Here is a 22,306-nt window from a genome sequence, read left to right on the forward strand (position 1 = left end):
ATAACACAGCCTCAGTGTCATGTTTCCCAGTTTGTTCCTGGCCCTAGAGCGTCACTGTTGCCCGCTTCTCTCGCCATGTTCTCCCGTTAAAATTCTCTCCATTTCTTAAGTTCTCATATTTAGCATTTAAAGTCTCTGTGTTTAAGTTCTACGTTTAACTCTGCGTTTAAATACTCAATCAGGATGACAAATGTGTCATATCACATCTCCAACCTACTGGAGAAAATGACATCTACTGACAAAGATTTTAGGTAAGAGACAGTCCGTATTTGTTTGCATGTTTGGCAGGCAAACATTTAGAACATTCTTCCAGTTAAACGACCTGTTCGTCACTGCAGTGTATACACGAAGTACAAGCATCCCATGAACATAAATGTATTCAATTTTTTAAATCATGTTGTTTTAATAGTAGAAACTAAACGGATGGCTTTGTTAATTTATATATTCCGATGTTACTTATATTGTGGTATTTATGGGCAGTCTAGTAGGACTATGCTACTGGAAAGTAACCAAAAGACGAAAGTGTGTGTGTGTGTGTGCGCGCGCGCGCGCGTGTATGTGTGTGAAGTTTATTATTATAGTTTCCACTTGTCTGACAGTTGCTGGATTGAGTTGTGTAATACAAAGTGAAACTGAAAATACTTTAGATAGATATAGTATATTTTAGTATTGATGTTCTTTTCTGAGCAACCATCACAGCTCACATTACACAACAATCCATTTATACAAACGGATATTAACCTTTTAATATCCGTTTGTATAAATCCGCCATTTAGGTGAAAAACCTAGCACAAAGTTGCCCACCTGGGAATCAACCCTGCAAAGTGAGAGTTCCACGTCCAATTCCTGAACCATTTCACTACACTGCCATTATCCTCCAGTGCTGCTGTTTTCCAGTGTGTGACTGGATTTCACAACCAAACAGCACAGTCAGGTGATATCTAAAGTGGGGTGGTGATGCCTGGTGAGCAGTATGGCACAAAATGTCTGCCATGCATCACCTAGGTAGTTATTTGTAAATGAAAATTTTTTTTAATTAATTTGTTTTAATTACAGTTAGAAAAATCACTCATTTAGTAGCATCCTCCATTTTAGAATGTGTTAAAGACATATAAATGTATCCAGCTCCAGCATCCCATATCAAAAACGTGGTTGAGGTGAGCCACCCCCCTTCCCCTTCGCTGTAAAATGCTTTGAGGTCTCTACATAAATGCAGGTTTTTATTATTATTATTATTATTATTATTATTATTATTATTATTATTATTATACTCAAAACAGATGTATTTAAAACTCTTTTAAACATTTAACTCACCTTTATGTGTAGTTAAGGGCAACACATTTTGTGTTGCTTTCAACACGGCCTGTGTTAAAAAGTTTCCTTTTGTAAAAGGAAATTGTATATTTGTAACACAAAAGTAGTAGTGTTGACCCGTGTGTTAAAAGTAGAACAAAAGTAGTAACACAAGAAGTGTGTTGGATATTGACACATCCTTTTTTGTGAGTATATTATTATGAAAATGGGTCGATGAATGTCTGCTTAGTGTCTGAGTGTTTGTAAAATGGCAGTGTTGACGCCCAGGTTCATGGCCACCAACGACCTGATGATGGAGCTGCAGAAGGACTCCATTAAGCTGGACGAGGACAGCGAGAGGAAGGTGGTGGCCATGCTGCTCAAGCTGCTGGAGGACAAGAACGGAGAGGTGCAGAACCTGGCGGTCAAGTGGTGAGGAGACACCACCCCCCTTCCGGAAGCTTCCGTGCCTCAGCAGGGTCATGGCCAGTCTGGCTATTAAGAGCTTAAAATTATAGTGTTCTGTCTGAGATTCTTATAATGAAATGCATTATTAACGTGACAAAATATAAAAAGAAATGGATACGGCAGAAACAGTGTCATACATATCTGCAGAGAGAACGCCAGTAATCTTTCAAAATGAGTGACTGTTAGGATTTTTCTAGTGATGCTTTTCCTGTTAAATCTCTGGTTCTGGTGCAGGGGCCCGTTGTATTTCCCGATGGTTTGTACTATAGCCTGTTTCTATTAAATGCTGTGATTTGTGCCTTTTGCTACATATTTACTACTTTAAAGTGTCTACACTCTTGCGATGCTTTCTGCAGATTTGTTCTTTATGTAGGAGCTTCACAGATGCTAATCAGTTCATGCAGTTATGTACTTATCACAAGCAATGTGGGCTGAGTGCATTGCTATGGGATGTCCTATCTGAGACCCATAACTTTCTGTTCGCAATCCCAGAGACCTCTCAATGTGTTTACATTTCCGTCCCGAGTTTGTTTTGTAATTTATTATGCCATTTGCAACGTTCTATTTGTTCCTATGTAACACTGGGCTATGCCTATGAAAGATCATTTATTAATGATACTAGTGTTTTGTGGTAACCCCTAGAGCTGTGCTAACTAAACTGTCTGTGTGTATTTGTGCCTCTGCCCTGTGTGTGTATGCGTGGTTGTGCGTGCACATGTGTGTATGTGTGTGTGTGTCTGTGCTGTGCGTGCGTGCGTGTGTGTGTCTGTGCTCTGCCTGCGTGCGTGTGTGTGTGTGTGTGTGTGTGTGTGTAGTTTAGGCCCTCTGGTGAGTAAGGTAAAGGACTACCAGGTGGAAACCATGGTGGACACCTTGTGCTCTAACATGATGTCAGAGAAAGAGCAGCTGAGGGACATCTCCAGCATGGGCCTGAAAACAGTCATCGCCGAGCTGCCCTCGTCCTCCGCAGGTGGGAGCTATCTTCATGACACCACTGTCTTCATCACATCACTGTCTTCATCACATCACCATCTTCATCACATCGCTGTCTTCATCACACCGCTGACCTCATCACTTCACCATCTTCATCACATCACTGTCTTCATCACACCACCATCTTCATCACATCACTGTCTTCATCACATCACTGTCTTCATCACACCACTGTCTTCATCACACCACCATCTTCATCATTTCACCGTCTTCATCACACCACCGTCTTCATCACATCACCATCTTCATCACATCACTGTCTTCATCACACCACCATCTTCATCACATCACCATCTTCATCACATCACTGTCTTCATCACACCACCATCTTCATCACATCACCGTCTTCATCACATCACCATCTTCATCACACCACTGTCTTCATCACTTCGCTGTCTTCATCACACCACTGTCTTCATCACATCACCATCTTCATCACACCACTGTCTTCATCACATCACCATCTTCATCACACCACTGTCTTCATCATACCACTGTCTTCATCACATTACCGTCTGCATCAGGTTGCATTTCATTACATTACCAAGGCTGAGAATTATAGGGTTATAAAACTGACATCTTAATCAGAAATGATTTATAAGCACGGAAATGCTTTTTGTCATGTCTTTTTGGTCTACAGCAGACTAAACACTTTTTCTATCATTTAAAAAATAACACAAATGGAACACTGTTTTGGAAATTCTAAAGCTTCATGTATGAGACCTGTACTATCTGCAGAGAGAACCCTATAATTCTGACAAGCCATTGTAATTTTCTCTGTATGTTTCTGCTTTTTGTTGTTGTTGTTGTTGTTGTTATTATTATTATTATTCGTACAAAGTAATTGTCCCAGTTAAAGACACTGCCCATTGATATCTCTTATGATCCCTCTGAAACTCATGAATGGATGAATACTAAATTATATAAAAAAATAATATAAGGTGGATGGTTGAGCTGAGGATTGTTGTGGAAAGCTTTGCGTGGGTTGCAGGCCAGACTCTGACTGCCAGCGTCTGTAAGAAGATCACCTCCCAGCTGATGGGTGCTCTGGGGAAACAGGACGACGTGTCCGTACAGCTGGAAGCCCTGGACATCCTGTCCGACATGCTGGCCCGGTAACGACCCCGTCACGACCCCGTCACGACCCCATCACGACCCCGTCGGGCTACCTGGGACTGTGCCAGGCCTGATTCACTGCCTGTCTGTTCACGCTTCTTTTCTGTGAACGATGTTTCAATCTTAAGGATTAAATCAACAGTTACACACATGTGGAGAAGACAATGAGAAAACAAACAAAAAAAGTTTTTCTGATTACGTCGATTGCTGTAAACTTACCAGCGATTTATAACTCAGGTTTATGACTCTGGACAGCACTGAATTGCATTATGACTGGAACAGATGCTCCTTATCTCATAGATTCAAAGGGCCCATTCCTGGTCTACATACCTTTTGTGTTCTGGTGGTTTAAAACTGAGGTTTTGGCTCAGTCCTAATTCAACCCCTGGACACTCCCCTATCCCCTCCACACTCCATTTTCTCCCACTGACCCACTTTCCACTCTCCCACTGACACATTCTCCTATTCTCCCACTGATACACTCTCCCACCGAATAGCTCTCTACTCTTTTATCCACTATCCTGCTCTCTCACTGACCCGCTCTCCCACTGACCCACTGACCCACTCTCCCTCTCTCCCACTGACCTGCTCTCCCACTGACCCACTCTCCCTCTCTCCCACTGACCTGCTCTCCCACTGACCCACTCTCCCACTCTTCCACTGATCCACTGACCCGCCCTCCCACTGACCCACTCTCCCTCTCTCCCACTGACCTGCTCTCCCACTCTTCCACTGACCCACTACGCAACTGACCCGCCCTCCCACTGACCCACTCTCCCTCTGTCCCACTGACCCACTCTCCCACTCTCCCACTGACCCACTCTCCCTCTCTCCCACTGAACCACTCTCCCTCTCTCCCACTGAACCACTCTCCCTCTCTCCCACTGAACCACTCTCCCTCTCTCCCACTGAACCACTCTCCCTCTCTCCCACTGAACCACTCTCCCTCTCTCCCACTGACCCGCTGTCCCACTGACCCACTCTCCCTCTCTCCCACTGACCCGCTGTCCCACTGACCCACTCTCCCTCTCTCCCACTGACCCGCCCTCCCACTGACCCACTCTCCCTCTCTCCCACTGACCCGCTGTCCCACTGACCCTCTCTCCCTCCCCCTCCAGGCTCAGTGCCCCACTGGCGAGCTTCCACCCCTCCATCCTGAGCAGTCTGCTGCCCCAGCTGACCAGCCCCCGCCTGGCCGTGAGGAAGAGGGTCATCCTCGCCCTGGGTCACCTGGTGCCCGGCTGCAGCCCCGCCCTCTTCACCCAGCTGACCGAGCACCTGCTCTCCGAGCTGGCCCGAGGCCCGCCCACCTCCTCCACCCGTACCTACATCCAGTGCCTGGCCACCGTCAGCCGCCAGGGCGGGCACCGAGTGGGTAAGGCTGGCACGGGCACAGAGGGGCCGCCTTACACTACACACAAAATATCCCCCGAATAAACGAGTCTGATGCCCATCGCTTCAGACTGCATGCTGGCGCGCCTGCTCACCTCCCCACACCCTATAGCACTCCTGCTCACCCACCCTCCCCCATAGCAGTCCTGCTCACCCCCTCGCCCCCAATAGCACTCCGCTCACCCCCATAGCACTCCTCGCCCCCAGCCCCCCATCGCACTCCCGCTCACCCCCCGCCCCCCATAGCACTCCTGCTCACCTTTCAGCCCCCCATAGCACTCCTGTTCACCCCTAAGCCCTTCCCCATAGCACTCCCGCTCACCCCCTCACCCCCCCATAGCACTCCTGTTCACCCCTAAGCCCTTCCCCATAGCACTCCGTCACCCCCTCGCCCCCCATAGCACTCCTGTTCACCCCTAAGCCCTTCCCATAGCACTTCGCTCACCACCCCCCCCCCCACCACATCCCATAGCACTCCTGCTCATTTTATTTGGTTTCCTGAACTTAACAGGAAATTTAGAACTTTAGGTTCAGAACAAACTCTAAACACTAAAACTCCTTGCAAAGTAAAAAAAAACTAATGTCTGTGCCTGTGAAAAGGCAATGCAGGAAACACGTTTTCACTTTGTTTTCTTCAGGCATCACAGGAAAGGCAGGTAGTAGATGTTTGATTCAAGCTTTAAAATATCTGTCAGGAGTCTTTCCTGAACGTGTGCCATTTTTAATGCTTTTCTATGTTGATTGAATTTGATGGGCCACCTTAAGATCAGAAATTTCAGAGATGCCTCTTGTTAGATCACTGGTGTTCACAGGAATGCCCTGGTCTATAATTAGGATTAATTATATCCTAAGCTCTGATCTCCGTGCTCCTGTGGGTCTTGTCTATGAGGAGACTCGTAGTTCAGGACTTTAGTGATTGATCACTTCATCCTGTATGTCGGTACTGTAGTCAGATAGGACTCCACAATCAGCAATTAAATCTGGTTGAGATTAGGTTGTAGATCTAAAAATGAATCTGATCCCATTTTTAATCTTGGTTTATCGTGTGCTGTATCTCAAGACAGATTTCTCATAATAAGGTCATTTTAAAATGAATAGAAGCATGAATTTGTATTTCCATGTGCATGCTATTGTGTTACTGCACAGTACTGTGCTCTTTTTAACAAATGTAAATCTGATTTTACTTTTGTAATGTGTTAGCGACTGTTTTATGTTGAATTTGGCCCATAATAAACACAGCTGGTAAGATGGGCACAGGGCGCAATCCTTCAAAATGACTCACAGAGGGCAGCATTGTGTAGAATAATTCACTCTGCAGCCTTCTTGATTGGCGTTTATCCAGTGTTAGGGAAATTACTGTAAAAGCCGTTGCACAAACAATTACTTCGCACTGAAAGTAGTTGAAATACAGCCAAGGTACCATCAAAGATAAACGTAGCTTGCAAAACTACAGCTATTCGAACATGTTATTTACTTTGCAAAACAAATTATGTAAAAGTTATCATTTTCATGTTCCCCAGACGTGCGTGTGAGCAATGCCTTCTCCTTGCACACGGAGAGAGCCACTATACAGCCACTATACAGCTCAGGGGGATATCCGTGGTATGCGCAGGATGAAACACTGGCATATATTCATCTATAAGGCCATTCTTAGAAAGTTACCTATATATATAAGTTCAAAGTTTTTACCCACACAAAATACACATAATTTAACATCTAATATTGGACTGCATTTCAAGGTACCTAATGTGCGGACAGAAGCCGGCAAGAGGAGTCTGTTTTATTATGGCCCCTGGTCTTGGAATGAGCTGCAGGTTAAGCTCAAGCTTGGCACACTCGTCTCCTTGGCTGCCTATAAAAAAAGATATCAGAAATCTTAACTGTTAATTGCACCTGTTTTAATACTTAATCTATCATGTCATTCTGGTTACATGTATGTATCTCTGTCATTCTGTTTTTATTTTTGCATGACCCCTAATAGTTGTGTCTGCTTTGTACTGTATTGTATTTCATTTTAATGTGCTGTTTCTCCTTGTAATATCTTTTAACTGAGCTGCCCTCTTGGCCAGGTCTCCCTTGTAAAAGAGATTCTGTCTCAATGGGACTCTTCCGGTAACATGAAGGTTAAAAAAAATGAAAAATGTGTGGCAACTGGCAGTTGACCATTAGAAACCAAAGTGCAGCGAAGTACTTCTCACCAATCAGAAATGGAGGGAAATGAGAGCAAGGATGTGGTATTTTGTCAAAGGGGTTTGGAAAAAATATTATTTTATGGCCGAAAGTAGTTGGTAGTTCCTATAGTTAACTACACCTCAAAATGACAAAGAAGTAATTAACTACTATAACCACGACACAAAACTGAATGTGGTTGTACTAGCGGCAAACTGCAGCCAAAATAATATGTAATTAAACAACTACTGTAACTACGTGTAGTTAAACTATTCCCCAAACACTGCCCTTGTCACAGGAGAGCACTTGGAGAAGATCGTCCCAAAGGTGGTGAAGTTCTGCAGCGTGGAGGATGACGAGCTGAGGGAGCACTGCTTTCAGGCGTTTGAAGCCTTCGTCCGCAGGTAAAGATGGCGACGTCCATCCTCACGAAATTCCACAGCAAGATGGTCAGCTCATGGCATGATTCCCAAATTATTCCCAAATTGGGTGGCTCCCAAACTGTAGGAACTCGTGAGCCAGTTTTAAAGTAAACCCACTCTTTATTAAACTTAACCTGACAGTGCCATGAAAAAGTATTTCCCCCTTCCTGATTTCCTCTGCCATTGCATTTTTATTGCACTGAGTGGTTTCAGATCTTTAGACAAAATGTAATATTAGACTATGGGAAACTGAGTAAACACAAAACACATTTTAAAAATTATTATTTCTTTTATTTAATGAAAAAAGTAATCAAACACCCACTTCATCCATGTGAAAAAGTAATTGCCCCCTTAGTTACTCAATCAACAAATTAACCAAATTTAATTGGTCATTAGATTCAGCTGTTTGACCACAGACAGGCTTGATTGCAGGCAGCCCTGTTGAATCCAAACCTCACTCATATTGAATCTTACCATCAGAGTGAAGTAGTCACCACCAAGTTTCCAAAAGCACACTATGCCGCAATCAAAGGAAATTTCAGAAGAGATGGGGATAAAACTGAAATACGTCAGTTTTGGATGGATATGCTGTCTCACTGTGGTTCAGTGGAGTCCCAGAGCCAGGAGAAAGTGTACCATAATCACTGAGACTGTGCGTCTCATTTGTGGAAGGTGCCCGAAGGAGATGTCCCCTCACATTCCCACTGTCATAAAGCTGTGCTTGAAGTACATCACCTACGACCCCAATTACAACTACGAGGCTGATGACGAGCAGGAGGACTCCATGGAAACAGAAGACGGGGAAGATGAAGACCAAGGTATTGCATCAGCCTCTCAGCTCCATGGACATAACCACACAACCGCGCAAACACCCTGGGGTTATAGGGGAAAGATTTACATAGCTTGTGCAGTTTAGGATATCGAGCTTCGGAAATTTTAACTCTCATGTCATTGCACTATTTTGTATGGTATTTATGTTAGTTTTAGCAATTTTTTAAAACATATTTTCAGGTGTTTTATCTGGTACATAGAACACAAAACAAAATTAAAAGCATTCCCATATTGATATAATCACGCATGTTTGTCAAACTTTTTTTAGAAACCTTCAATTCCAAGCCCATGACTACCCCAATGACACTTATGTCATTTATAAGTCATTATCTTAAACATGGAGCAGTGACCATTTTTCCAATTTTTTATTTTACTTAAACGGGTATGACAACTGAGCACTTAACTACCTTTTACAGTGATGAGCTAAAGAATCTAAGTGCATTGGGTACACAAAAGATTATGTAACCAATCAGGTGTAGTAAGGCAGGTTGTAACACCCCTCCCATTCGCAAGTACCATGGGGTCCTTATTGGCCAAAGGAAGTCAGGACCTCAGATTGGTTGCTGCAGAATGAGCCCATGAATCCCACAGTTTTCATCCTTGGTTGTTCTAGCTGTGTCCTCTGTGCTGTCCGCCCCGCCCCCTGCAACCCCTCCCCCCCCCCGCGCAGAGTCGGACGACGAGTACAGCGACGATGACGACGTGAGCTGGAAGGTGCGGCGCTCCTCGGTGAAGTGCCTGGAGGCGGTCATCGGCACCCGGCGGGACCTCCTGCCGGAGCTGTACGGGTCCGTCTGCCCCGCCCTGGTCTCCCGCTTCAAAGAGCGCGAGGAGAACGTCAAGACCGACATCTTCCTCGCCTTCATCGCCCTCCTGAAGCAGACGCGCCCCCCCCAGGGGGGTCCGACCGCGGCCCCGCCCGGGGCCAAGGAAGACCCCTCGCTCTCTCTGCTCCAGAAACAGGTGTGCTTTCTCCATCTTAAAATTCTCCACCCATTTAACGCCTTCTGGCAATACATGCACGATGACGACCTTTCGCAGGGAAAACAAAAAACGGGCTCGGGGGAGATTTTGTTCAGAGCGTATTCCTCACCATAATGAAATCCACGCTTGGATTCAGTCAGCATACGTCCACTGTTTTTAGTTTGAAAAGAGATTTTTAAATGTTTTGTAATGGTCCATATGAGTGTGGTGTATTGTTGATGTGTATTGTCATGCACTGTATTCTCCTGCTTTGTGAGGAGTTATCGGTGTGTTTTTAAAAATGTTTTTATACCTGATTGGAGACTACAGGTGCAAGTTATCTCAACAGCTAACAGGTACAACTGACATGTCATTTATGCACGGTACCCGTCTAAAACACAAACACGTAAGGAAAATAAATATAAACCACCATAAGGAAAATCAGGCATGGATTCAGTCAGAGCTTATAACTTAGATGCCTCGCCATCCCTTCCCATAAGGGTCTCTAACCTCAGGGATGTCTCTCTTCTGTACTCCGGATCCCAGTGGAGGCATGAGCTCCCCAAACAGCCCAGTCGGTGTCCAAATTCCCCTGTGGATGAAAACCCATCTGTTCAAACTGCCCCTTGGTTTATTACTCTGGCTGAAATACCCACATACTTGTGCTACATTTAATACTACACTCTCAAATTAAATATGCCACTTACAGGACTATAAGGTCAAACTCTCTCTTCCACCTACTAGGTAGCTTAGTGCTGTAGATTTGCACTATGGGATGTTGTGCTGCTTGTAAATGTGCTCTTTGGCTGACTTTGTGCATACTTTCCAGGCTGATCAGGATAAGAATGTTTTGAATCCAGGCCCCAGTTGTACAGAGCAGCCATCTAATTATTCAGCTTTCTCCATCTGTTTTACATTCCTCAATAATCTGCCCTCCATTTGGGGAGAATGCACAAAACTATCCAAGTGTTTACTTTACCTTTTACCATTTATCCAAAACAACTTGCACACAACTTTTTGCATAGTATTTACATAGTATTCATTTATCCAGCTGGATATATAGCTGAAGCAATGCAGGTTAAGTACCTTGCTCAAGGGCACAACGGTACAGAAGGCCAGTTCCTGACCCGTTACACTGCCGTGTAGTATGCGCTTGCTGTACTCCTGCGGTACTGTGCCGTGTTTAGGATACTCCTGCGGTACTGTGCTGTGTTTAGCATACTCCTGCGGTACTGTGCCGTGTTTAGCATACTCCTGCAGTACTGTGCCGTCTGGGGTCCCGTGCTCCAGGTTCCCGCGGTGGTGAAGGCTCTCCACAGGCAGCTGAAGGAGAAGAGCATGAAGTGTCGGCAGGGCTGTTTCTCCCTGCTCACAGAGCTGGCCAACGTGCTTCCCGGAGCCCTGGGGGACCACATACCCGCACTCATCCCAGGTAACAGCCCATGTGTGGACCCGTGCGTTTTAGCGCTAGCCTGTTTATCACGCTAGCCTGTTTAGCACACTAGCCTCTTTATTACCTGGTTAGCACTAGCCTCTTTATCACGCTAGCCTCTTTATCACGCTAGCCTCTTTACACCTAGCCTGTTTATCACGCTAGCCTGTTTAGCACACTAGCCTCTTTATTACGCTAGCCTGTTTAGCACACTAGCCTCTTTATCACGCTAGCCTCTTTATCACGCTAGCCTCTTTATCACGCTAGCCTCTTTATCACGCTAGCCTGTTTAGCACACTAGCCTGTTTAACACGCTAGCCTTTCAAGCTTTACACACTTACAGCCTGTTACACACTAGCCTCTTTATCACGCTAGCCTGTTTACCACTAGCCTTTTATAGCCTGCTTTAACACACTAGCCTCTTTATCACGCTAGCCTCTTTATCACGCTAGCCTCTTTACCCCACGCTAGCTCTGAATGTTAAAGCCTGGAGCACTTCTTTATAACAACCTTCAGCCTTTTCAGGAAAACTTAGCTTTTATCACGCTAGCCTGTTTAACACACTAGCCTCTTTATCACGCTAGCCTGTTTAGCGCACTAGCCTCTTTATCACGCTAGCCTGTTTAACACACTAGCCTCTTTATCACGCTAGCCTCTTTATCACGCTAGCCTGTTTAGCACACTAGCCTCTTTATCACGCTAGCCTGTTTAACACACTAGCCTCTTTATCACGCTAGCCTGTTTAGCACACTAGCCTCTTTATCACGCTAGCCTGTTTAACACACTAGCCTCTTTATCACGCTAGCCTGTTTAACACACTAGCCTCTTTATCACGCTAGCCTGTTTAACACACTAGCCTCTTTATCACGCTAGCCTCTTTATCACGCTAGCCTGTTTAGCACACTAGCCTCTTTATCACGCTAGCCTGTTTAGCACACTAGCCTCTTTATCACGCTAGCCTCTTTATCACGCTAGCCTGTTTAGCACACTAGCCTCTTTATCACGCTAGCCTCTTTATCACGCTAGCCTCTTTATCACGCTAGCCTGTTTAACACACTAGCCTCTTTATCACGCTAGCCTGTTTAACACACTAGCCTCTTTATCATGCTAGCTTGTTTATCACGCTAGCCTGTTTAGCGCACTAGCCTCTTTATCACGCTAGCCTGTTTAGCACACTAGCCTGTTTAGCACACTAGCTTGTTTAACACACCAGCCTCTTTAGTGCACTAGCCACTTTAGCACGCTAGCCTGTTTAGGGCTCCTGTGTGCGCTACGCATCTGCGCAATGTTGAGAGGCCCTGGAGAAGACAAGAGAATTTCTGAATTAACAACATACACTTCAGCGCACTTGCAGTGGGAAATAAATAACTGTAGCTTATCACGTATAAGCAAAACAATTACGATTCCACAAAATGTTTTGCGTGTTTATTGAAATGTGTAGAGCAGTGATCAAAAAAAAAAATCCTGGAGTGCCAGAGCTTCTGGTTTCCTGTGTGTTTCAGTGCTTCAGTCATTGATTGACTTATTCACTGAATTAAAGTCATTGATTGGCTAAAGAGTCTAATCTTATTTCCAAAGTGTAAACTGGCTGCTGACCGAAAGGAAACCACAAAAAACGGCGAACACCACGGTCCTCCTGGACTGGAGTTAGAGATTCCCGCATTAAACATTAAAATAAGACATTTTGAATGTTGTTTGATCTTTCCCCACAGGCATCCTGTACTCCCTCACGGATAAATCCACGTCCTCCAACATGAAGATTGACGCGCTGTCGTTCCTCCACGTTCTTCTGTGCAATCACCCGCCGGGGGTCTTCTACCCTCACATCCGGGTCATCCTGCCGCCGGTGGTGGCGTGCGTGGAGGACCCCTTCTACAAGATCACCTCCGAGGCCCTGCTGGTCACCCAGCAGATGGTGAAGATCATGAGGCCTCTGGAGGACGCGCCCTCCCCCGCCTTCGATGTCAAACCCTATCTGAAGGACCTTTTCACCGGCACGCTGAAGAGGCTGAAGGCTGCAGACATCGACCAGGAGGTGAAGGAGAGGGCCATCTCCTGCATGGGCCACATCATCTGTCACCTGGGGGACCAGCTGGGCCAGGACCTCCAACCAACCCTGCAGATCTTCCTGGAGAGGCTGAAAAACGAGATCACCAGGCTGACCACGGTGAAGACCCTCACCCTGGTGGCCGGGTCTCCCCTCCGGATCGACCTGAGGCCCGTGCTGACCGAGGGGATCCCCATCCTGGGCTCCTTCCTGCGGAAGAACCAGCGAGCGCTCAAGCTGAGCACTCTGACCGCTCTGACCGTGATAGTGCGGAACTACAGCGACGGCCCCAAGCCTCCCGCCATGGAGCCGGTGCTGGACGAGCTTCCCGCGCTCATCGACGAGAGCGACATGCACGTGTCCCAGGTGGCCCTGGGCTTGCTCACCTGCATGGCCAAGGTGTGCCCGGCCTCCCTGTCCAAGATCAGCGGCTCCACCCTGCCGGAGGTCTTCGCTCTGGTGCACTCCCCGCTGCTGCAGGGCGGGGCGCTCGGAGCCATCCTGGAGTTCTTCCAGGCGCTTGTGGGGACTAAAGCCAGCAACATGGGTTACCACGAACTCCTCAAAGCTTTGACAGGCCCCTTCTATGGGTCCCAGAAGTCCCCGGACTCCATGGTCATGCACAGGCAGTCGTACTACTCTGTGGCCAAGTGTGTGGCCGCCCTTGCTTCAGCGTGCCCCAAAGAAGCTTCCGGAACGATCACAAACCTCATCCAGGAGGTCAAGAGCGCCAAGTCGTCTGAGCCAGCAAGGATCCTGTCCTTCCTCTGCCTGGGAGAGGTGGGTAGGTCGATGAACCTGGGCGGGCAGAAGGAGCTGAAGACCATCATCCTGGAGGCCTTTTCCTCCAGCAATGAGGAGGTGAAGTCAGCCGCCTCCAGCGCCCTGGGGAACATCTGCGTGGGCAACCTGGAGGAGTACCTCCCTTTCATGCTGAAGGAGATCGGCAGCCAGCCCAAGAGGCAGTACCTCCTCCTGCACTCCCTGAAGGAGGTGATCAGCGGCTCGGCGGCCCACAGCCTCAAGGCCCACGTGGAGGAGATCTGGGCCCTGCTGTTCAAGCACTGTGAGTGCCCGGAGGAGGGCACCCGCAACGTGGTGGCAGAGTGCCTGGGCAAGCTCACCCTGGTCAACCCCTCTCAGCTCCTGCCCCGACTCAAAAAGCAGCTGTCCTCAGGTACGCGAACACAGCCGCCATTTTACTTTCCAGGGGTGTCAGTAGGAGGCATAGAAGCTGGGATATAATGGCTCAAACAATGTCTCCCCAGACCCCTTTACATTATATATCCTTTCTTTGTTACATTCTCTGGGTTTCCTTTTGGATACTGTCATAGGTATAGCTGTGTGAGATAGGGTAGCTAATCATGTCTAATCATACCTTTTTGTTACAATGCAAAGTGTTGTTTGATAGGCTAATATTACACTTAGTGATTGCAATGTAATGTAACACCACGAAAAGTGATAACTTACCGATGTAATGAAACTTTACCTGAGGATGCAAGGGAATGCATGCATGTGCACTGTTATTTTCATGTAAGTAATGAAGACAGCAATTATTTACTTCTTACAGTATTAATACATTTCTGAGTGAATACATTTTTATTGGTAAATTGTAGTGTTAGAGACTGTACTTTGTCAAAGTAAATTAGGCATATTAGACCAATATTAGAAATTAAAAATAAAAAAGTAGCCCGATTCAAAATTCTGAAAATAGATGCACTTTGTTGCTGTCCATTTTACAAGAAAGAGTTTCTAAGGGAGTCCAAAGAGTCGCTAGATCTAGCAACAAAGTCACTAAGTTTGCAACGCCGCAAGAATGTTGTCATCAGTAACATTTGACATCACTCTATTACTCACAGTGACATCACACATCACTGTTTCTGTAACTTACAGTCAAACTGACATCACTGATTCTGTGACTCACAGTAACATCACACATCTCTGCTTCTGTGACTCATAGTGACATCAGACATCACTGCTTCTGTAACTCAGTGACATCACTGCTTCTGTAACTCACAGTGACATCAGACATCACTGCTTCTGTGACTCACAGTGACATCAGACATCACTGCTTCTGTAACTCAGTGACATCACTGCTTCTGTAACTCACAGTGACATCAGACATCACTGCCTCTGTGACTCACAGTGACATCACACATCACTGCCTCTGTGACTCATAGTGACATCAGGCATCACTGCCTCTGTGACTCACAGTGACATCACACATCACTGCCTCTGTGACTCACAGTGACCCTCCTCCTCCACTTTGCAGGGTCTCCTCACGCCCGCAGCACAGTGGTCACAGCCATTAAGTTCACCATCGTGGATCAGCCACAGCCCATAGACGCACTGCTTAAAGGCTGCATAGGTAAGGGGAGGCCTTAAACACATCATGCTAATGTTGTCCATGCTAACCTTTCTCATCCTGAACAGACCTGTGTCACATAGGTCTCTGAAATACTTTCATTCTGTTAATGCTGGTAACACTTGCTACAAATAGAGGCTCCTTTTAAAATAAGAAATCTTCACTGGGGTCAAAAGGGTCGAGGTGCTTTAAACAGGTATTTGACCCCAGTCTGGTAAATGTCCAGGTCGACAGGAAGTATTCTTTCCCCTTTTCAGGCGACTTCCTGAAGACGCTGCAGGACCCAGACCTGAACGTGCGCCGGGTCGCCTTGGTGATGTTCAATTCGGCAGGTCACAACAAGCCGGCGCTGATCCGGGGGCTGCTGGGGGCGGTGCTGCCGCACCTCTACGCCGAAACGCAGATCAGGAAGGAGCTCATCCGGGAGGTAGCGTCCCGCCCTCACCGCTCCGCTCCAGACCGTAGTAAACCGCTAAAACCTCTGTCCGCCAGCACAGATAAAAGGAAGTAATCAATTAAACAAACAAAACATGGTTTACGGTTTCCATTTCTTATGTTAATGAGCACTTTCTGGTCAAATGACCTAATAAGTATTCAGTGTTTTACACCGAGAACCGTGCTTAATGGCGCACACTTGGACTGTTTCTGAATCCCTCTGAAAAATGTTCATGCAGAGGCACTTGTTGACAATGGTATTGCACGAGAGTAAGACAGATGTTCACTGTAGAAAAACAGAAATAAACAGCATGTACTTGTTTTGGTTAACAAGTGCTGTCTTGCCAGTTGGTCTCGTAAATATTCAGTGTTTTCCACTAGCAATCATGTCACCTTGTAAAAACAGGAAAAACAGCCTGTAGTCTCAGTTGCTATGATTAACAGGCACATTTTATGAACAGCAGAAAGCACCAACGGATGGCAGAAGTGAACACATAACTGAGCTGAGCTGATGTCTCACTCTAGGTGGAGATGGGTCCCTTTAAGCACACTGTGGACGATGGGCTGGATGTTCGGAAAGCAGCGTTCGAGTGCATGTACACCCTGCTGGACAGCTGCCTCGACTGCCTGGACATCTTTGAGTACCTCAACCACGTGGAGGAGGGGCTCAAGGATCACTATGACATCAGGGTAACAGGAAACTGCTGACAGCTGACAGCTTGCTGGCTATACTCCAGAACACATAATACAGTGCCCAACACTTACAGACATGCAGATACCTGACATAGGCTACACTCCATGGAAAATGTATTCTGCAGGGCATACATAGCTATTTCTGACGTAATTTGACCTTAAGAGGTGAGCATTCTTCAGTAGACTTAAAGGGTAAATGGTAAATGGACTGCATTTATATAGCGCTTTTATCCAAAGCGCTTTACAATTGATGCCTCTCATTCGCCAGAGCAGTAAGGCGTTAGGTGTCTTGCTCAAGGACATGCCCAGGGCGGGGTTTGAACCGGCAACCCTCCGACTGCCAGACAATCGGTCTTACCTCCTGAGCTATGTCACCCCATTAAGAGATGTGTATACTGAATTCAGTCCATTACTGTACACATAATTCACAGTCCATTACTGTACACTGCACTTTCAGTCCATTAATGTACACAGAATTCACAGTCCATTATTGTACACAGGATTCACAGCCCATTACTGCACACTGAATTCAGTCCATTACTGTACACAGAATTCACAGTCCTATTAAACAAAGGGTCTATTAAACAGCTCAGTACTATTCTGAGGTTGCAGTTATGGCAGGAACATACACACTGGTTTGAATTTGAAGACTCCTGGCATAGGCCATATCCATAACAGATCACTCACTGAAATAGACTTCCTAACACAGAAATATACAAATCACACAATGAAACTTGCTACCTTTTTATTTTTTTGACCAATCCCTAAATAACACACTGCACAATTATCACTATCATTATTAAACTAGTGATGGGATGGGAGAATGAGGAAGAGTGTCGACCCATTTGATTGGTTCAAACAAGTCAGTGACTGACAGCTTACGGGTTCACTAGACCGAACTCTTCCACCATTACACTAAATCACATGACTACATAAATACCTAAACCGGTGTTTCCCAACCGGTGTGCCGTCAGGCGAGGTCAGGTGTGCCGTGTGAAAAATCCATTTAAATGTTCAAATGAATTAAAAAACTTAAATAAACAAATCCCATTCACAAAAGCCAAAATAAATGTCATTAAAATACATATCGCTTAATTAAAACCCCAAAAGAACATTTAGGCCTACTGTTGGCACGTCACATCAACATCAGTACGTCGCTCGCGGTTCTTGAACTTACCACATCACTTGCCATGTTTCTTAGAAACCTTCATCTAGCACATTCATGTTACTGTTGTAAATTTGTCTTCATGTTGTAGCTCTCTATCATATCTCTTGCAATGATGCCTCACTTCTAGTGTATGACTTGCCATAACTTACTTATCCAATGCTTACCCTGTGAACTAGAAGTGATGTTCATGGCTGTGGATAATTGATATGTTTGGAACTGTAGCGTATGTGGACACCCCTTCTAATTAGTGGATTCAGCTACTTCAGCCACACCCATTGCTAACTGGTGCATAAAAGCAAACATACAGCCATGCAATCTCCATAGACCCATTGGCAGTAGAATGTCTCATACTGAAGAGCTCAGTCATGTTCAACGTGGCACTGTCATTGGATGCCACCATTCCAACAAGTCAGTTTGTCAAATTTCTGCCCTGCGAGAGCTGGCCCAGTCAACTGTAAGTGGTGACAATGGTATTGCACGAGAGTAAGACAGATGTACACTGTAGAAAAACAGAAATAAATAGCATGTACTTGTTCTGGTTAACAAGCGCTGTCTTGCCAGTTGGTCACTGGCTCACTGGCTGCTGAAGCGTATAGTGCGTAAAAATCACCTGTCCTCGGCTGCAACACTCACCTGTCCTCAGCAGCAACACTCACCTGTCCTCAGCAGCAACACTCACCTGTCCTCGGCTGCAACACTCACCTGTCCTCGGCTGCAACACTACCTGTCCTCAGCAGCAACACTCACCTGTCCTCAGCAGCAACACTCACCTGTCCTCGGCTGCAACACTCACCTGTCCTCGGCTGCAACACTACCTGTCCTCAGCAGCAACAATCACCTGTCCTCAGCAGCAACACTCACCTGTCCTCAGCAGCAACACTCACCTGTCCTCAGCAGCAACACTCACCTGTCCTCGGCTCCAACACTCACCTGTCCTCAGCAGCAACACTCACCTGTCCTCAGCAGCAACACTCACCTGTCCTCGGCTGCAACACTACCTGTCCTCAGCAGCAACACTCACCTGTCCCAGGGTACCAAACAACCTCTGGAAACAATGTCAGCGCAAGCTTAATGAAGAAGCTTGTGCTGACATCAAGAGCTTCATGAAATGGGTTTCCACGGCCGAGCAGCTGTACAGAAGCCTAAGATCACAGTTTGGGGACGGCCCTTTCCTGTTTCAGCCTGACAACGCCCCTGTGCACAAACCGAGGTCCATAAAGAAATGGTTTGCTGGGTTTGGTCGGGAAGAATTTGACTGGCCTGCACAGAGCCGTGACCTCTGCTCCACTTTGGGATGAATTGGAATGTTGACTGCAAGCCCGGCCTTACGTCCAACATCAGTGCCCGACCTCACTAATGCTCTTCTGCCTGAATGGAAGCAAATCCCTGCAGCAATGCTCCAACATCTAGTATGGCCTTTCCAGTGGAGGCTGTTAGAGCAGGAAAGGGGAGTCCAACTCGATATTAATTATTTTGGAATGAGATGTTCAACAAGAACATGTGGGTGTGATGTTCAGGTGTCCACATACTTTTGAAATGTACCAAAAGGCCAAATTTACAATTACAGTGAAAATAAGGTGCACCAGGATATTCTTCAGAGGTACTAGCATCGTCTTAATGTTCCATAACATGTCTGTGCCTGTAGGATCCAGGCGAATAAACACTTAGTCAGTGAGCGGTAATCCAGCGTGAAATACACCGTGCATATGAAAAGGTTAGGCCAGGGACGATACCAGCGTACTAGTGTCACAACCAGTAGTGAAGACATTTACAACACAGTGCTGCAGTAGACGCTGCTGTGATACTGACGGTAAGTGGAAGAACAGAGAGAGCAGAAGCACTAACGCTGTGCTTCTCTGTAGATGCTGACCTTTATCATGCTGGCCAGGCTCTCCTCTCTGAGTCCCAGTGCGGTTCTGCAGAGGCTGGACAGGCTGGTGGAGCCACTGAGAGCTACATGCACCACCAAGGTAACGCCCCCCCCTCCCCAGAGCACCCGCCACCCGCTGGCCCCCCCCTCCGCCCCGCCACGGCATGCCTGCCCCTCCCTTCCCAAAGGAAACCAGTTCAGCCGCTATCCACCCACCCCCTGTGCAGAACAAAAGGGTAGGCACGCAAACCTGCTACCCTCCATTTGGTGAATGCCAAGCGATTTCACAATGGGGGTTAACCTTGAAGCAATGCTAAGGAACAAGATGGGACATGGCATTGGCAGCTATAGTTTAAGATCATGGAATGATTATTAATTTTTTTATTCTTCCGACATTGTATAACTAGCAGCATTGATTTATTTACGTTTATCTTCTGTGATTTATCTATGCTTTCATTGTGTAAAGCACTTTGGTTGTAATGTAAGAATGTTGCTCTTCAATGATTTTATTACTTATTGCTTCCAGCTTGTGCAGTGGTGCCCAACGTGGGTATATCTGTTTCTGGACTTCACACGCTTGAGCAAGAATGTTTGCTAAATTTTCTTGTAAGCTCATGACTGATAGCTGGAGGCTGTTTCCGTGTCTCTAAATGAAACGTTTAACTGTGGCACAACCAATAGCAAATACATTTACAGCACAGTGCAGCAGTCGGCACAAGTGAAATGGATGGAAATTGGAATTATAAAGTGAATAGAAACTTTAACTGCTCTTGGTTTAAACAGCCAGTTTGCAATTTGGGCGCGGAGAGCTAAACTCCGGATTCTGCTCACTCTCTTTCCAGTCCCTCTTATCCAAGGCAGGTTATGTTTCTGTATGATGAGGTCCACTGGTTCACCTGGATGTCTTCTGTGAAGCATCTGAGGTCAATTATCTTGCCCAGAGGTACAATGGTTGTGCATCCACCAGGGATTTGAAGCAGCAGCCATGGGGCACCTTACAATCCTAGCCACTAGTTAAGCATGTGAACACTCATCCTCCCCAATGCAGCAGTGTACCGGGGCCCAATCCAATCACTTATTTTATCCATCCTTGTCTCCTCTGTCTATGCCTGACCTAAAAATCGATCGAGGTCCACCATCTTGTTTTTTTCTGAATGCGTGACGTATAAATTACCGATAAGTGGATCCACCTCTCCCCATCTGCCATGTCTGTAACTGATGTGGCTTCAAGCTGACGCCTGAAAGAGCAAGGACGTTCCAATAGCCTAATACATGTTTCCTTGATTCCTCACATCCTGTCCCTGCTTCCTTTCCTTGTGTCCTCCGATGGGTGGAGCTAGCAGCAAGGAAAGGATGTGAGGAAAGGAAGCAAGGAGATAAAATAAATAAGCGACTGGAGTGACCCCTGGATGTGCAGATCTCTGTGGTGGTTATCCAGCCGACCCTGTTATTACAGATGAAAGCCAGCTCTGTGAAGCAGGAGTTTGTGTGTGATATTGCAGGTGAAGGCTGGCTCTGTGAAGCAGGAGTTTATGTGTGTTATGGCAGGTGAAGGCTGGCTCTGTGAAGCAGGAGTTTATGTGTGATATTGCAGGTGAAGGCTGGCTCTGTGAAGCAGGAGTTTGTGTGTGTTATGGCAGGTGAAAGCTGGCTCTGTGAAGCAGGAGTTTGTGTGTGTTATTGCAGGTGAAGGCTGGCTCTGTGAAGCAGGGGTTTGTGTGTGATATTGCAGGTGAAGGCTGGCTCTGTGAAGCAGGAGTTTGTGTGTGATATTGCAGGTGAAGGCTGGCTCTGTGAAGCAGGAGTTTGTGTGTGATATTGCAGGTGAAGGCTGGCTCTGTGAAGCAGGAGTTTGTGTGTGATATTGCAGGTGAAGGCTGGCTCTGTGAAGCAGGAGTTTGTGTGTGATATTGCAGGTAAAGGCTGGCTCTGTGAAGCAGGAGTTTGTGTGTGATATTGCAGGTGAAGGCTGGCTCTGTGAAGCAGGAGTTTGTGTGTGTTATTGCAGGTGAAGGCTGGCTCTGTGAAGCAGGAGTTTGTGTGTGATATTGCAGGTGAAGGCTGGCTCTGTGAAGCAGGAGTTTGTGTGTGATATTGCAGGTGAAGGCTGGCTCTGTGAAGCAGGAGTTTGAGAAGCAGGAGGAGCTGCGGCGGTCGGCGATGAGGGCCGTGGCGGCCCTGCTGTCCATCGCCGAGGCCCAGAAGAGCCCCGCCATGGCGGACTTCGCCAGCCAGATCCGCTCCTGCGCCGAGATGTCCTCCATCTTCGAGAGCATCCAGAGGGACACCTCCTCCTCGGCCTGCGGCCCCACAGACGCCATGGACACCAGCTAAACCGGGGGCGTGCAAGGGCATCCCCTTCCCGGCTCTTAAAAATTTAATTAGCTCTAATATTTGTTTTATGTGACATTATTTTGAGTCATGAGCAACAAGTTTCAAAACTGCATGTCACCCTAGATGAAAGCGTTCTGCTGTGGCCCGGTATTTGTGCATACAGTGCTTTACAAAAAAACAGCCTAAATGCACCAACCCTCCGGGACTGCAGTTACACCCCCCTGTGCCAAACGCTCAATTTCTCCAATAAAACTCCATTCTACCTTTCCATAAAATGTACAATTTATTATCTTTGAAAATGACTCCTGTACCCCA

The 22,306-nt window shown here is 46.5% G+C and overlaps 1 protein-coding gene across 2 annotated transcripts; it reads left to right on the forward strand.

Annotated features, from left to right (window-relative positions):
* Positions 1-72: 72 nt before the first annotated feature.
* On the forward strand, positions 73-22,266 carry cand2 (cullin-associated and neddylation-dissociated 2 (putative)). Of its 2 annotated transcripts, none has more exons than XM_064304152.1 (15): positions 73-251; positions 1,582-1,725; positions 2,577-2,731; positions 3,746-3,869; positions 4,989-5,245; positions 7,730-7,835; positions 8,526-8,671; positions 9,355-9,647; positions 10,938-11,079; positions 12,792-14,303; positions 15,399-15,494; positions 15,749-15,918; positions 16,452-16,616; positions 19,650-19,757; positions 21,758-22,266. In XM_064304152.1, the coding sequence occupies exons 1-15, from the start codon at positions 184-186 to the stop codon at positions 21,989-21,991; spliced, it is 3,720 nt and encodes a 1,239-aa protein (XP_064160222.1). In that variant the 5' UTR covers positions 73-183; the 3' UTR covers positions 21,992-22,266. The 2 variants fall into 2 exon arrangements, with proteins under 2 accessions (XP_064160222.1, XP_064160223.1); XM_064304153.1 differs by lacking the exon at positions 21,758-22,266 and adding an exon at positions 21,160-21,749.
* The last annotated feature ends 40 nt before the right edge of the window (positions 22,267-22,306 follow it).

Source organism: Anguilla rostrata, chromosome 13 (assembly GCF_018555375.3).
Source record: "Anguilla rostrata isolate EN2019 chromosome 13, ASM1855537v3, whole genome shotgun sequence".
Taxonomy (NCBI): Eukaryota; Metazoa; Chordata; class Actinopteri; order Anguilliformes; family Anguillidae; genus Anguilla; species Anguilla rostrata.

Bases quoted from the DNA above. Each gene is read 5' to 3' on its own strand.
- cand2 (XM_064304152.1), top strand. From the start codon at position 184: ATGACAAATGTGTCATATCACATCTCCAACCTACTGGAGAAAATGACA. The intron at 15,495-15,748 runs GTAAGGGGAGGC...TCCCCTTTTCAG, and splicing joins ACTGCTTAAAGGCTGCATAG to GCGACTTCCTGAAGACGCTG. The intron at 15,919-16,451 runs GTAGCGTCCCGC...GTCTCACTCTAG, and splicing joins GGAAGGAGCTCATCCGGGAG to GTGGAGATGGGTCCCTTTAA.